This window comes from Cupressus sempervirens, chromosome 8 (assembly GCF_028749045.1).
Source record: "Cupressus sempervirens isolate cs-2001-9-10 chromosome 8, ASM2874904v1, whole genome shotgun sequence".
In the NCBI taxonomy this organism is placed as follows: domain Eukaryota; kingdom Viridiplantae; phylum Streptophyta; class Pinopsida; order Cupressales; family Cupressaceae; genus Cupressus; species Cupressus sempervirens.
The window spans coordinates 499,207,603-499,224,368 of NC_143125.1; the positions used below are offsets into that span (position 1 = coordinate 499,207,603).

A 16,766-nucleotide genomic window follows, 5' to 3' on the forward strand; every position below is an offset into this window, starting at 1 on the left:
TAAAGCAAAAGAAAAGCAAAATAAGACTAAATCTGCAGATTTGCCTCAGTGCTTTAATAGATTATGCGGCACACAGCATAACACATCCTCTCAATAATTATGATGAACCTTTACAGTTGGAAGGTTAGAGGGCTTGAAATGCATGACAGAAAATACATTGTAAGGAAATGATGTACATTTGCCTACAAGAAATTAAAGTAGCAAGATATCAAGCCTATAGTTCTCTTAAGTTTCTTTGGGGAAAAGCCACTTGACTCTAAACATAATAGAGGAAAAGGAGGAGTAGCTTTGTTGATTGGTCCTCAATGGACAGAACATATCATTAATAAAGGTATGTCACCCTGTCAGAGAATTATCTGCGTTATCATCAAAATCAATAATATTGATTTGGGAATCTGTAATGTCTATGCACCCAATGATTATAGAGAGAGAGAGAGAGAGAGAGAGAGAGAGAGAGAGAGAGCTGCTCTTTGGGAATGGGTCTCTACTAATCTCCCCAAAGCTTACTGGTCCTTCATAGGGGACTTTAATATGATTGAGAATAGACAACTCAGAAGGGAATAAACATGAATGGAAGGGGAATGAATTTTGTTTTTGGAATAAATTCAAAAGAAAACTCAACTTAAGAGATCCTCTCAAGTTATTGAGAAATGAATATGATAACATCAAATGAATATGATAACATATGGTATACTTGGTGTAAAAATCAATCTAATATGACTAGAATTTATTGCACACTGGAAATAATTTATTTGAATTCCTCCATGTTTGATCTTTGCCATAAGCCTGGTACAAATCCAGTATGTGTCACTCTAGAAAGTATTTCTGATCATTCTCCCATTCATGCTTGCATTATTCTTAAAAAATTCCCCTAAGCAAAACACCGAAAAAAAGAGGGACAATGACCTTCAAACTTAACACATCCTTGCTGCATGTGGAAGATTCTGAAGAGGCAATTAAAACTGCCACATGTCGAGCAAAATTCTCTCTTGCAGGGGAATCCCTGGTTACCGTATGGGATCAGCTGGTGGAAGTGTGGAAAAACATGTTCCAAATCATTGGTACCTATGAAGCCCACAACAGAATGGAGGAAAACTTCTATCAGAAAAAATTAGTTGAGACTAACCAGGAGTTGCAAATTCACAAATTTGATAACAAGCTTCAAAATGAGATGATCCAAGTCAAAAATCAGTTGAGAAAAATCCAAAATTTCAAGATTAAAGGGATGAAAGTTAGGTCTAAAGCTAATTGGATCAAAGAGGGGGATAAAGGCACTAAATACTTCTTCAATCTGATTAGGGCAAAACAGACCAGGGAGGAAATCAGAGGTATTCAGGGGATAGATGTTTATACTACTGACAACTCTGAGATTACGCAAACTTTTGTTATTTTTTATAAAAAATCTCTTTTCCTCAGAAATGAAAGATAGCAACACTTCTGCCATGGATCAGTGTCTTAGGATAATTCCATGAAAAGTTTCTAAGGAACAATTCAGGGCTCTTCAAATGAAGATTGACAGTGAAACAGATGGAGCCATTGGTTCTCTCGCAAATGGTAAATCCCCTGGCATAGATGGACTTACTGTTGAATTCTATAAGCACAACAGACAATGGATTGTTGAAGATCTAGAGAAAATGTATGATTGTGTTTATGAGTCTGGATCCTTAGGGGTTAATGTGAACAAAGGAGTTATTAAATTGCTTCCCAAAACTGGGGACAAATCTCTTGTACAGAACTGGAGGCCCATAACCCTATTAAATATATTATTAATCTTATAAGATCATTGCCAAGATTTTGGCTCGAAGATTATCAAACTATCTCAAATACATTTGTTAGTGATACTCAAACTGGGTTTATAAAAGGGAGATATATTCTTTGTAACCTCATTACTAGTTCGGAAGGCATCCATTGGGCTAAGATGAGTGGGAAAAATGTGGCAATGATTCTGCTTGACTTTGAGAAAGCATATGACAGGATTGAACGGCAGTTTGTTATCAATATGCTTCCCTCCTTACTTTTGCAAGTGGGTTAACGTTTTGTTTAAAGACTCCTCCACGATTATTGAGGTCAATGGGGAACTCTCAGAGCCAATACCTCTAGGTAGATCTATAAGACAAGGGTGTTCTTTGGTTCCATCCCTTTTTGTTTTAGCAGCTGATAGTTTATCCTATATTCTTAAAAGTGCAGACATGGGACCTCCTCTCAAAGGAATTACACTACCTAGCAATGATAAGCTGGTAATTGAACAATCTGCAAATGATACTTCCTTATTTATGGAGCTTGATCAAAGAAACTTTAATAATACCCTCAAAAGGCTGCAGATGTAATGTCATGCATCAGGGGCAAAAATTGATCCTAGTATGTCTACTGTTCTGGGATGGACTGTTGAGCCTCCTCAATGGCTTGGTCAATTGGATTGGAAATGGGCTGGCCTGACACTGTGGTAAGATACTTGGGGATTTCATTTGCTGTGAAGCCCTCTATCAAAGATATGTGGTCCTGGATCTATACTAAAATTGAAAACAAACATATTAAGTAGCAAACTCATCTGATATCTATTGCTGGTAGAGCTCAAGTTGTACAACATGTCTTATCTTCTCATGCTATTTATTATGCTTCAACTTGGCTTCTTGCAAAATCCCATACTAACAAGTTGGAAAGGTTCCTTAGAGAATTTCTTTGGTTTGATGGTATTGGTAATAAGAAAAGACATTATGTTAAATGGGAGTGGTGCTGCTCACCCAAGAATCTTGGAGGTCTTCGACTGAGAGATTTACCGGCTCAAGGCATTGCTCTTGCGACTAAATGGATTATTAAGGCAATGAATGGAAATGAGCCTTGGAAAATCCTGATTAGAAATAATATTTCAAACTCTATCCCAAGAAAGGGGAAACAATGGAATAATATCCCTATTGCTGATGTAGTTTTTGCGGGATTTGACATCAAAGTGTTTGGTTCTTAAGTATTTTCTTCTATATGGAGGGCTCAATGCCAGGTTAAACCTGTGATCTGCTCTAGGTATGCTGTGGGGAAAAATCCCTATTTCTATGTTGAGGAAAGGTCTATCCAGTGGGGCATTTATCTTAAAAATAAGCCTCTTGCTCTTACTCGATGTTGTTCTGCTAAAATCTGGCATAAAAAAGGCATTTCTCTCATTCGAGATATTTTGGTTGATGAGCAGATGGGGTCCTGGGAGTGTATCAGTAGCAGGTATAACATCCTCATGGCTCAAAAGAAGACTCATACCCTGATTACTAAAGCAGTTGGAAAGATTTTTCCAGGAAAGAAGATGAAATCCCAACAAGTGATGGACTGTCTAAAATGTGAAGATAGCAGAAAGCTTAATGAATGCAAAAGCAAACACATCTATAATGTGCTTTAAAAAGATGTGTGAATCATTGATCACATTAATAAGAAATGGAGAAGTAACAGGTTAAACTCGAGATGGCTCTTTATCTTTGAATGTTTTTGGCACTCACTTATTGAACCTAAAATTGTTTGCTTTAGATGGTTCCTCCTGCTCAAAAAACTTACTGTGGGATCATTTTTCTCTAATGGTAGCCTTCAACCTATTGTTTGCTCTTTATGTAATTGTCAAGAGTCTTATGAACATTTTTTATTTGACTGTCCTTTTGCCAGAAAGATTTTGTCTTTATTTTGTGGTCAGTCTTTGAAATAGAATACTACAAACAATGTTTTTTGTCTTGATATCCTTACTGATTTTGTGGCTAATTTTGATGAAAAGTTGAACAAGTTCTGGTTTGTGCTCACTGCTCATATTTTATGGTGCATTTGGAAACAGAGGAATGAGGAGATTTTCCAAAACAGAAAGCGGGGCCTTACCGAGTTTAATCATAAACTCCCACATTTCTATATTATGTCACAGGTTACTGTCACTTTGGGAATCTCCAGAGAAAGATTCAATTTGCTGTTAAAGGATGGAGCCTTAGTCATATTCTGCAAGGGCATTCAAGCTTACGAGGGATTGGAAAGCATTGCTCAGAATGACATTGTGTGCCCGAGGACTGATCAGGAGAGCCCAAGGATCAATCAAGAGCTGTTTATCAATGAAGGCGACCATGCTGCAAGTAATGTCACCTGTGACATGGTTGATGGAAATCATAGACTAAACCTGGAGCCTATAAAAGATCATGGAAACAAAGATCGAATAGATCCTGAAGTCAATAGTATAGACAAGTATGGTTATCAGTAATTGGGTTCTCCAATTCTCAGTTTTTCCTATGTCATAGCATGCTGCCTCTAAATGCTCTGTAAACGGTGCTCTCTCTATAATCATGTTACAATAATTTGCTGTTGATCTTGGTCAGCACGTTTTGTGGTTTGGCTGACCACTTTGTTTATACTCTGCTTATCTTGGTTGTTCTTGTTGATAAACTTCTTTAATTTTTTTTTATATATCACAAAATGTATTTTTTGATGGTGACTATTAAAGACCTTGCTAATCACTTATTTTCTCCCTTCATCAAATCGCAGCAAAAAAATTGTCATGATTTTCAATGACTAAATATCTTTATTGGGGAAGCACATATAATTAGAGCCTCCCCTTGCTTTGGCCGCAACCATGACAGTCCAAAATCAATGTATTATGTTACCTGCCTAGATAAATTCAACAGAATTTTTTAACATGCTGGAAAATAAATCTGTCAAATACAAGATATAAATTTCTGAAATGTGAAAGGAAACAGATTAAGTAATTATTTTTATGCTAATAATAATTCTATTCTGATCACAACAGTGTAAAAGAACAGTTCAAGCCCATAGGTAAGCTATTCCCAACATTAAGGAAAACAATCTTTCATCTAAGTGTGAAATTGCATAATATCATGTGAAATTACCTTCTCATTTAGGTACAGAAACATTAAAAGTAACAAACATTTGCTTCACCATAAAGCAATTGTTAAAACAACTAACTTTTGCTTCATCACAAAGCAATCAAAAATAACTAAACATTAGTTGACCAGAAACATATATATAATTATATTATTATAACCAAAAAAATGTATTTATAGCCTTTGTGTGGGGCTTCAATTATTCAGATATTCTAATTCCCTATAATAAACGTTGTCTTCCACATTCTTTTCGTATTCTTTATTTGCAGAGGAAATATATCTTATAACCCTTTTTGATCTTTTCATCTTGTGCGTGGATATCAATCATAGGTTTCACTCACATTTGTCCATTTCTCATAAGATAATTTGGGTTCATAATTTAATAAACTCATATAATAACCAATTCTACCTTAACAATAATGGAAGACAATCAATCCATCACGTGAAACACCATGAAATCACACTTAGTTTAAACAAAAGACAAAATCATCATTGCTAAATTGCAACACATCAATAAATTGCAGCACATTAACCATCATATATATATATATAAAGAGAGAGAGAGAGAGAGAGAGAGAGAGAGAGAGAGAGAGAGAGATTGTTGAAAATTGGTATGAATAATGTATAAGCCAGCTTAAATAGTAAAGCCACATGATGTTGATCTTCTGATCATGTATGCATTGGAGGCTACATTGATCTTCTGAACATGTATGCATTAGGGGCTACAGAGTCCTTGCATAAAGATCTACATTCAGGCATCAAACAAAAAGGGCATCATGACTATTTTTGATAAGTTCCATACAGGAATAGGACAAATGAGTATTGATTAGACTCACTATTTGATTTAGTACAGTCTGTGATGCCCAAAAGTAAAACATATATTGCATAGAACAAGAAGCACGAATTGCATCTTCTAGAGAATGGAATAAACATAACTAAGAAAGGATACCAAAATACGCAGGATAAAAGGAGAATAATTCCACTAAAGCTGCTGGGCCTAATGGTCACCACAATAACATGTTCATAAAATTGAAGTCATGTTTGGTATAAAAGTCAACCCACAAGCTTAGAGACTTGTGCCCATCGAGTTAAACCCTAGAATGGAAGGTGTTAAACAGTTGGAAGATATTGAAACTAAGAAGGATGAGGCATCTTTCCCATGAAAGAATGCTTCCTTTTCTCAACCATTTGAGTGCTGGGGGTTTTCTCCTCTCAAGCATTGCTGCCTGTGATAATATATCATGAATCCACTTCTCTTCCATGGCTACATTAATAACCATATCATGGTCTAGCCGTGAATCATAAGAGTCTGTATAAACATTTTCACCGTGTTCAACATGAAATTCTCATCACCTTGTACACCTCTTAAGTCAGAACTATACATCTACTTCTGATGCATTATCTGCTCCAAATAGATGGCATCATATGCCTGTATTTTAGACTGTCTAGTACAGAATCAGTATCATAGTGAAATCGCAAACAGCTGTCTTCATTTCAGGCTGAAATTTCTCTTCTTTCTATAACTCCTCATATTCAGCTTCCCATTCTATGTATGCCTTAACCACAACATTCAAAACATGAGGTAGGAAGCATGTGCCACAGAAGGGAAATTTCTCTTGGAGATTACCATTACAGTTTACCTTGATAAACCAAAACTCCCTCATCAGATATGGGATTTATTCTAACTTCTCCTGCTTCCAGGTTTCTCCATTTCATCCTGATTACCTGGTCTATAAACAAGACATTCCACACCTGAATTATATTCTCTGGAAGCCAAAGAAAAGAAAACTTCCCTCGCTCATATCCACTCAATTTGATAAATCCATCAGGGCCCCCGTCAACTTGCCTGATTGTCTAACAATAGGCTGCAGCTTGGCAAGACGAACTCCTCAGATGGATCAATCTCCATGTCTACACACTCCAACTACCTCCCAGAAGCCATGACATTTCAATCAACACTCAATGACATGCATTATACCTCTAAAGATTTTTAGGTTCACTCAAATGGAAACTGATCCCTGAAGAATATGTATTGCACTATAGGAGCAGGCACATGCTCATTGGGCCTCCAATATTCTGGGATGTTCATTAAGGTTCTCACAAGACTATTAGTTTAACTCTAGTTATGATTCATTGGACCCCTTCTGGATATTAGTAACATCGTAAATGAGAAACTTGTGGTCAATCTTATCTCCTTACTGGGCTATATGTTCAGCCAACTTAAAAGGTCATGCTGTCTTTGTGATAAGTTGTTGATCTACCTCACATCTCAACTTCCAGTCAAGGAATTAGCTCCACAGTAGTTTTTAATTTAATAGATTGGTGGTTAGGTTGGCTTCTATATTAATCATGTTGTACAAGTCAAAATTGACTTAGGGATTAAGTCAATGTAAGAATTTTTCTACGTCAATCTAAGAACTTTTCCAACTTGGCTAAGATATTGCAAGTTCAGCAAGGAACAACAAAAGAAAGGAACCAGGGCTCAAAATATTGTTCAAAATTGGACCATCCCATCTAACATACTGGTTCTGAGCTACATAACCACCACTACTGATGTTTAAATTTTTTAAATGGAAGCTGTGAGACTCTAAAATCCCCTTCTGCCTGACAAAAATTAAATGTATAAAGATCCTATTTTCACATGCTCCTAGACTTGCCAATAACAAACACTTAAATTCAAGGATCCACTATTTTCTGATATATCCTCTATATAAAGTAACAAACTTTCTGATGAATCAATTGTGTTAACTCAAGCTTCCTGTATTTCTCCTGTGTAAAGTATAAGACTTTCTGACGAATCAATTGTGCTAAAAGACTTTCTGACGGATCAATTGTGTTACAAGATCATATAAGATTTAGGAAATCAATATTACCTCGTGCTTTCTGAAAGTCTGGCATGAAAATCTATACATGTAAACATACATTATCAAATATACTCCATGTAATCAAATCAATTAAATCCAAAGCTCTCATGCACCAAACTTTCCTATGCATGAATGTAGTAACAGAATAACATAAAAGAAATCGGCAATATGAGTCACCAAAGCAAACAGAACATAAAGCAAACTTTAAAGTTGTTTGCAGAAAAGTTTAAAGGAAATGTTCTAGAAGTAAAAAATAGTCTATACTAATTAATTATCCACAATCAATCAAAAACAAATAACTGAAGCTTCTTCACAAACAATTATACAATTGATTAGGTAACAAGAACCCACCACTGGTGCACCAATTCCATCGGGCCTTGTCTCAATGACATTTCCAAGCGAATCAATTCTTTTCTTGATAATATTGTGTTTCTGCAAGTCAAAAAGACGTTTACATAATGTCAATCAAACTTTTCATTACTTTATTTATGAACTGATAACTCATTTTGATAATCCAGGATCAATGAGAAAACTCTTTAATATTTCTCAATTTACCATAACATCCTAGTTATTACCAAAATAAGCTTCTGAAATATCCAAATTTGAATAAAATGCTTTGAGATACTTAACATTTCTCAATTACCATAGCATCCTAGTTACTATCAAAATAAGCTTCTGTAATATAAGAATATTCAAATATGCCAATATGGCTTTAAAAAATCTCTTTAAAATATTATCTCATATTAATCTTATAAGATTACAATTTTCATCAAGATACAACCTACAGATATAATCTGAATATTATCTATTAACCATTCACCAAAAAGAAAAATCTTGATTCTTTGACATTCTTTCAAATTTATTTTTCATAGGTAACACTTAATGACAGATGAGCATGACCAAGCATTATTAAACCATAAACAAAGCACAACCAATTAAATTGGCTTCCTTACATAATTAGGCAAATGTTTTATTTAAAAACTATTTTTCAGCTTTCCTCTTTATATGTGTCTCATACCAATTTTAATATTGTTATCGAATTTTATTGTTTCAGGCCATGAAAATCATCAGTCTAGTTCACATCAATAAGAATCAAAACAAAGAAAATTAGACCACTTACCAGTAATTCTGTTTCTTGATTTTATTTCACCTTCTTATAATTTTTTTCCATAGATAGCACTGTTTGACAAATGAGCATAACCAAACATTTTGAAAAAAGCACAGAACGTAACCCACTTATTTCACTTCTTTATACAATCAAGCAGATACGTTTCTGTTTGTTTATGGAGCACCAACTTAAATATACATTTCTCTATATTTTTTTCTCAGGCCATGAAAGGCACCATTTTTTGTCAAACTAATGAGAATCAAAAGAAAAGAAAATGAGAAATTCTCAGTGTGATATTGCCATCAGGATTTAACTGCGGAGTTTGAGTCATTCATTAACCCGTGTTTCATGAGTAGTGGTTCACAAGAACCCATCTCCCATTAGATTAAAAGCAACACTTAGCACTCTATGCATCTAGGTGATGCTCACAGAGGTGAAGCACCAGAACTTCCTGGGAGGTGAACCATCCCAATACTACTTCAGCTCAAGTGTGCATAATGACAGAGTTTCCTCCACGGTTAAACCTCTATGAGCATCATCTAGATGCAATGAGTGCTCAGTGTTCCATTCATTCTCCTGAGAGACAAGCTCTTCTGAAACACTACTCATTCAACATGGACCTCTATAAGCATCACCTAGATGCAACGAGTGCTAAGTGTTCCATTCATTCTCATGAGAGATGGGTTCTTGTGAATACTACTCATTAAACATGGGTCAATTAGTTTGACTCAAAAACTCAACAGTTAAATCCAAATAGCAATATCATAATTTGACTTGTGGAAAATATCTCATACTTATCAGAAATTCTTATTTCCAGATAGGCATTCAGAAAGAGTACCTTCTCAGGCAAGAAAAATGACGAATCATGAGATTTTTTTTAATATCACTTATGCAGAATACATAGGTAAATGTTCACAGATACAATCCCCTTGTTGCCAGGATTGTTATTATTTTTAGGGTTTCTGTATTGCATAAGCTATGGTTGCAACTATACAGTCTTTTATACAGGCATCAACATGATCTTTGCTTGCTACAAGCCAATCTAAACTATGTCAGTTATAATATGACATTCCATCTTTGCAACTATATTTGAAGACATGTTTTTTATAATAGCTCAACACTACAAGTAGAGAATTTTATAGGCATTGATAAAGCAGGTGTCAAGTGCTATTTCAAAGTTCACAGAAGGAAAAAGTTTTATTCGTGTGTTATAATATTTTGTGTTTTCAAGGCATGATCTCTCTGCTTCATTTTCCATTATGCAAAGTCATGTGAGAAATGGTTTAAACAATTAACTAAACACAACGAAAAAGAACCTAGTAAACACCACATCAAGGTGTTTCTTCTCACTGATATCTATGTCATCCAGACTAAGAATTGAACAATTATTTATTTTTCACAATATTTTTATGCCCTTCATTTTTATCAGCATGATTTCTCCCATCCTCCCTACAGCTGTGTGATATCAAGTGAGCAAAACTCTCAAACACAAAGAAAGGATATCTAATACCCACCACATCAAGGTGCTGCTCCCCGCTGATGTCCATGGCATCCAGGCTAAGAATAGAACAAGCCAGTGCTGGAAATGTCACATCAAACTGCAAAACAATAAAAAAGAAGAGCAAATAAGAATCTTGGCTTAGATGATATCTGGCTGGATAGCATTTATATCCACATACACAACTTTTAAACTCTAATTTCAGTCAGAAAGCTTACAAGAGATTGATCATGGACTTAAACAGCATATATATGTATGTATGTATGTATGTATGTATGTGTGTATGTGTGTATGTGTGTATGTATACACATACATATATAGATATAGATATATACATACATATAGAAATATATATATACACACACATATATACATATATATACTAGAAAATAAAAGACTACCTAGGACAAAACACAACTAGAGTATAATGAAATCAAGTTATGCAATTATTTTACACTTAGATCCTAACACCTTAAGCAAAAAGTTTAATCCAATACATTTATTCAATATGCAATAAAAACAAGATATGCCCAATATCCATCCATGCCTCTTTATAAAGCTGTCAAAGCAGGTCAGCTCGCCCATTACAAAAAATGATACACTGAACATCAACAACAGAAGACATTTCTGTGGTAGATCCCAAAACTTGACACATTGAGGGCATCATTTTAGAAGGGAAATTTGATATAGGAATTAACCCAATACACAGTTATGTGTCTCAATGTGTCGCAGAGTGAGATCAGGAAAACCCAGCACCATATGTTGCCGAGGCTCCAATTGCAGGAACAAAGGACAGCGACTCTACATCAGATGTTCTAGTCAACTCAAGAGATGCCTTGGTGCAAAGTACCAAATCACTAAGAGTTTTAAATCCCCCAAAAAATGCTCCCTATCTTAGCAGCTGAAATATTCCATTTTGATGAGTCCCACTTCATGACAAATTCTTCTTCATTTCTTGGTGGGGGAAGCACTTGTCACATGGATTTTTTTAACATTATTGAGACAATCCAGATCTTCTATAGTGGACATTGTGATTCCAACTAAGGATTAAATCACCAAAAATCATTGTAGAGGTCAACTCAAAATAAGAAATGATAAATAAAGTTCTGTGTGGCTCTTAAAAAGCCAACTAGGGCAATTTGTCTTATCAAAATTAAGGGACATGACATTTTCACTGTGGAAGACATTACAAGAGAAGGAATACAAATTAAAGGGCAGATTTGGGTAGACCATGAGATATTATTATAGTAGACCGTAGGATATGATTATAACAGACCAGGTTATTAAAGCAGATTAGATTATATTTAGAGCAGACATATACGTATCATTACAGAAGATATAAATATAGCACTAGAGAAAACATAAACATGTTATTCTCACAGACATGACTATACATATTCTAGGCAGACTTGAAAGGTAGAATCTGCAAATTGAAGAAGACCTGAATTGGATCCAGGAAGATAAATGAAATGGAAATAGAATAGCATCTGATTTAAAATAAGGGATAGAATGATAAAGGAAAGAAATCTGATCTGAATGCATAAATAATTATATTGAAGATCCCTTAATACTTTCAACAACCTGTCTCATTATGGAGGATTCATGTAGCAGATAAATTCGATTCAAGTATGTCAATCCTGGGTGAGGCCAGGAGGCCAAATAGTGGGTGTCATTCCATGCTCTTGGGCTTTATGGAAAGGAATAAGCTCAAAGCACCTTACATGACAGATTTCCCAAGAAACTCCATGATGAGGATAGGTTGTTGGGGTAAATATTATTGAATCCCACATGCACATTATGTAATTTAACATGATTATTAGGATTCTTTTTCTAGTGTTGCTGATTATATTTTTCCTCCTCGTTCATAATGACAACTAACCTGGTTGCAGAGTTTTAATAAAGAACTAAAGTGGCAAGTTGAATTTCCTCAATATATTGCATACCTCATTTGTTGTTCTAGGAGAAGTATAGGAATATCCTGATTGAGGACACTACATAACATCTGATACAAAGCAGCATAGCTGAAGTGTAAATTTACAACTAAATAGATTTGAATTTGGTTTAGTTATGAGGTTATTTAAATGCTATAAAAAGTTGAAATATTTTGCTCCCTCTTGTAACACATCTAAGCTCAAATAATTGGGTAATTTTCTGGAGTACCAGACAAATCCAGATCAATCATATGTTGGGCAAGGTTAGATGTTTGATGTACCCAAGATTCAAGCCCTTATCCATCATCACATTGTACAATCAGTTGAGAAGCAAATTATGGCCTATTTTTGGGCAAGCTCCAAGAAATCCCTTGGAAAAAGTCAACACTTCATTGCTACATCTGGTTGAAAGCTTGGTGTCAATTTTCTCTTGTGCAGTTCCCCTCCTCTTGCCAGCCACTGCAGGAATGAATCTGTTGTTGTCTAACCAACAAACTTTACAATCTGTCTAGTAGATTAAGCTAATGCATTGGGTTCTGTGAAGTTCTAGATGACAATGAATCTCCACCCATTTCCTGCAACCATCTCATAGCTTGATTGTGGTGGTTGGAGTTGTTCTTTAAATTAATTTGTTCAATTAAATTAGTCTTATAGAAAATTACATTGTTCATTTCATCCATGACTGATGTTATATATTTTCAAATTTTGAAGATTGGAGATGGCTAGAGAGATTTTTGAATAAAAAAATTTCTCAAATTTGAGATGTGGGGTTGAGCACATAGAAGAGAACAAATTTGAAGACTTGTGCTTGTTAGGGATATTATAAGCCTAGAAACTCTATAATTGACTTGTAGTGATGAAACTAGCTCTTCAGATAAAAAAAATACTTCGGATTATTCAATAAAGGCCATTCTTCTTGAAATTATTAATGTTATGTCTTCATATTTGAAGCATGCAAAACAGGTTTCTTCTGCAGTCTCACATTCTACCCCCAATGCTTCTATTAATTGATTTATGTGAACTTGCACCGTCAAAATTAGGTTTGTGATATGGTTTTTGTGACAGCGTCCATACCCCTCACAATTTCATTGCATATCTTGCAGTCTTGTGACGAGAAGGTATTATCCAAATCTATGTTGTAAATGTTGATGATTACTATGTTTCTGTTTAGTGTCAACCGCATTAATATTGTAATTTGAGAAAAGTATTTCATGTCTACTAGCTTTCCCAAATGACATTCCTGTTTTACTCTTTAGGTATTAAGTGATTGATATGCTACATTGTCTATGCATCAGTCACTAGAGTCCTCTGACTAGATATTATCTCACTAAGTACTTTAAAAAGGCCTTGACTTTTTGAGTTCTCTACTGAATTCCCACACTGCTACAACTGAGTCTGTGGTGGTTTCTGTTAAATTTAGAAGCAGAAAAGCTGAGAAACAATATTTTGAAACTCAAAAATATGCAAGAACAAATTACACAATAATTTATCCTGGGAAAATCCTCCAGCCTGAGGGAAAAACCCAGCCACATTAAAAGTAGATCCTTTACTGAATAATCAAAAGTTCAATACAATGCTTCACAAGCTAAGTCAGACAAATGACTTCTTCATCAAGGCTGTTGTCACATAACAGACATTTTCAGAATCTGAACAATTCCTTTTGAATCATAGACCACGTGCACCAAATTGATCACACAATGAATACACAGAGAAGGTTACACTGCTGAATAACATTATTCAGACTATCAATGTCTCAGCAAATAGAATAGAATTGTTCACCTGATATATAACCTCAGGTGAACAGGTATGCAGATATCTCCTGAAGCTACAAACATTAACAGATTCAAAAGCAAATGTTCCAGGTCATCTTAATGTCTGTAGCAAAACAGTATTGAATGCTTTGACTTCAATTAAATCTTTGTTTCCGTATATTTTATCATTTCAGATGACATATTGGTTGTTTTTAATTTTAGCATAACATAGCCGGTACTAAATATTAGAGTTGCAGTGTTCTTAACACATCATCCATGGCCTTTCATCACTTTCTGGCTCTAATTTTCAACTTGGCAAAGTCCACCCCTAGCTTGCTTTTTATGATATAAAGTTTGATTTCAAAAAAGCTACGTCAAACAGCTATAGAATATTCTCAATAATTCTGCTTATGTGTGTTCCTCTATCAAGAACAAGTTAATACTTCATACTTATATAGAAGCTTGTTGTCACCAGGGTTGACTGGGTTTCTCAGTGAACTCTCATATATTTCATCAGCGCTTCACTTCAATGCATTATGCCCGATTACAGTGACATATAGAATTAAAAAAGAGCAACCACATGTCCCAGGCAGTTTTTGCTCAGCAATTGCCTTAAATATTAAAAGTAGGAACTGGCATTTGTGCCAAGTACAGAGCAATCAATTTGAGGTGGGATACAGCACAAGAAGGAAATGCAATCATCTTGCGAGAGAACTCCACAACATCTACATGTGAGTTGCAAATATTTGCCATAAGATGAATTCTCAAAGATTTTTTCAATACCACTTCTAAAAACTAGGATTATATAATTTTAGACGAGTAAACAGTGTAACTTGATAGGGACGAGAAGAAAAGAAGGAAACTATTGAGAATGTGACTGTGCATCTCTTGCAGCCGCCCCATAATTTTTTTATGCACGTAAATATAATTTTGATATTTTATATATTAATATAATTATGGTTGGAAGACATTAGGAATTGAATGACAACCACTACCAAACAATTAAACGTTATAATCAAGTTAAATTGAACTTTCCAGATGCAACAAAGCAACATTCGGTAAAGTTAAAGCTAATCTGTTGGAAGAAATGAAAAAAATCTCACATTGATTTGAAGAGTCTCTCCCCTTGATGTATCAACAATAAGCTCACTCTCCGTCACAGGATGGAGGAACATTGCTGTAACATTGGAAACAAAAGGTTCAATGAATGCTTAGCCATATGCAACTGAAATATAGGTTAAGATTCATACAGAGATGAAGCCTAAATACATTAGACAAGATGCGTTTTGAGAATGTTATCTCCTGTGAACATTTTAAAATACAGTGCATGACAGCAGAACATTCAAGGACCAAACCAATGTCTAAAACATATGCCAAAGAATTAAAAATATATAAAATCCAACCTCCAATACGTTGGGCATGTCATACTCAATGAACTAGGTCAGATGCAAGTCTCGCATTAATTTGACATTAAAAGAGAAATCTCCCAGTTGAAACAACTGAACAGGCAATTATCCATTAAGGGATTTCACCAAAATATATTAGAGTAAATAAAAAGTATTAACATATTACAGACACGTTTTTGTGTATTGCAGTAGACGACTCCAGTGCTCTTACAAAACTTTTAAGCATTTAGTCTTTAGATCGTTCTTGTCGAATCACCATTTGGCATGCACCGACCCAATTTGGTCATCACTAAAACTAGTCAATGATCAAAAGGAACATTTTTTCTACTATACCAATTTGGATTTCACCATACCCTCATTGGATGAATTGTGAACAGAAAAATGAGCTAAAAATTGAAAAACAGGGGAAGACGAACAAAACTTACCCAACTCGGAGAAGAAAAGAAGGACCATTATAATGGAGGAGACAAGGGTAATGACGCCGCCTGATAGAGTCCTACTGTAAAAATCCTCATTGACCTTTGGATAGGCATCCAGCTGCCGAAGTCTATTCATTACTTGCATTTTTATTCAATTTATTTTCCTAAGTCCTTCCTTTTCCCCTGCCGAGTGATATAACTTCTCTTGATTCCAACGATCTTCTCTCTAATTTGACCTACTTTGGGCTTGGCCTTCGGATACCAACACGCGAGACAATTGGGCTTTGCCAGCAACACTAATTTGCCCTTTCTGCTACTTTTACTTCTTCCTTACCTGCGATTTCTAGGCGAAATGATTGTGGAGTCTACTATTGAGTTTAGCACCAATTTGCCCTTTCTGTTACGTTTACTTCTTCCTTCCCTGCGATTTCTAGGCGAAATGATTGAGTCTACTATTGAGTTTAAAATACATTGAACGGAGATTTTTCACAGCCCAATTGCGGCAGCCTAAAATGCAAGTCAGACATTAAAGACCGCAGCCGAATCAAAGTTCACATGGTCTACATACCTCTCTTGATTTAAAAGCTCAAAATTAATTTCATAAAAAATAGTTTCGGATTATTCTCCTAATTTTTAAATTCAAAATATTCTGCATTTGTTTTTGTCAACCGAAGGTATCAAAATATATTATTGAGTATACATTTTTTAGTAAAAGGTCAGCACCATGGTGAGTCTCATTGCCGGACAAACGAGTGGATCAACAACTTATCCATAAAGAAAGGAAATAAAAGGGCCTTATAAGGATTTTTCTATCTTTACATATTTAAGGGGTATAGATGTTAATGAGTGGATATTGAAATATATATTTGTCTTATGTTTTTGGATATAATTATGGTTATGATAATAATATTTGTTGTTTTGTTTTTATTATTTACAAAA

The 16,766-nt window shown here is 34.9% G+C and overlaps 1 protein-coding gene across 1 annotated transcript in view; it reads right to left on the reverse strand.

Moving 5' to 3' along the window:
* The window catches only part of LOC149543372 (uncharacterized), a 50,378-nt gene extending 34,115 nt beyond the window's left edge, over positions 1–16,263 (reverse strand). The window contains exons 1-4 of the mRNA XM_089798174.1: positions 15,834–16,263; positions 15,106–15,179; positions 10,337–10,420; positions 8,066–8,146 (exon numbers count right to left, since the gene is read on the reverse strand). Of these exons, the coding sequence (XP_089654300.1) occupies positions 8,066–8,146; positions 10,337–10,420; positions 15,106–15,179; positions 15,834–15,972 (378 nt within the window). The 5' untranslated portion in view covers positions 15,973–16,263. The remainder of the gene's footprint in view (positions 1–8,065; positions 8,147–10,336; positions 10,421–15,105; positions 15,180–15,833) is intronic.
* Positions 16,264–16,766: the final 503 nt, after the last annotated feature.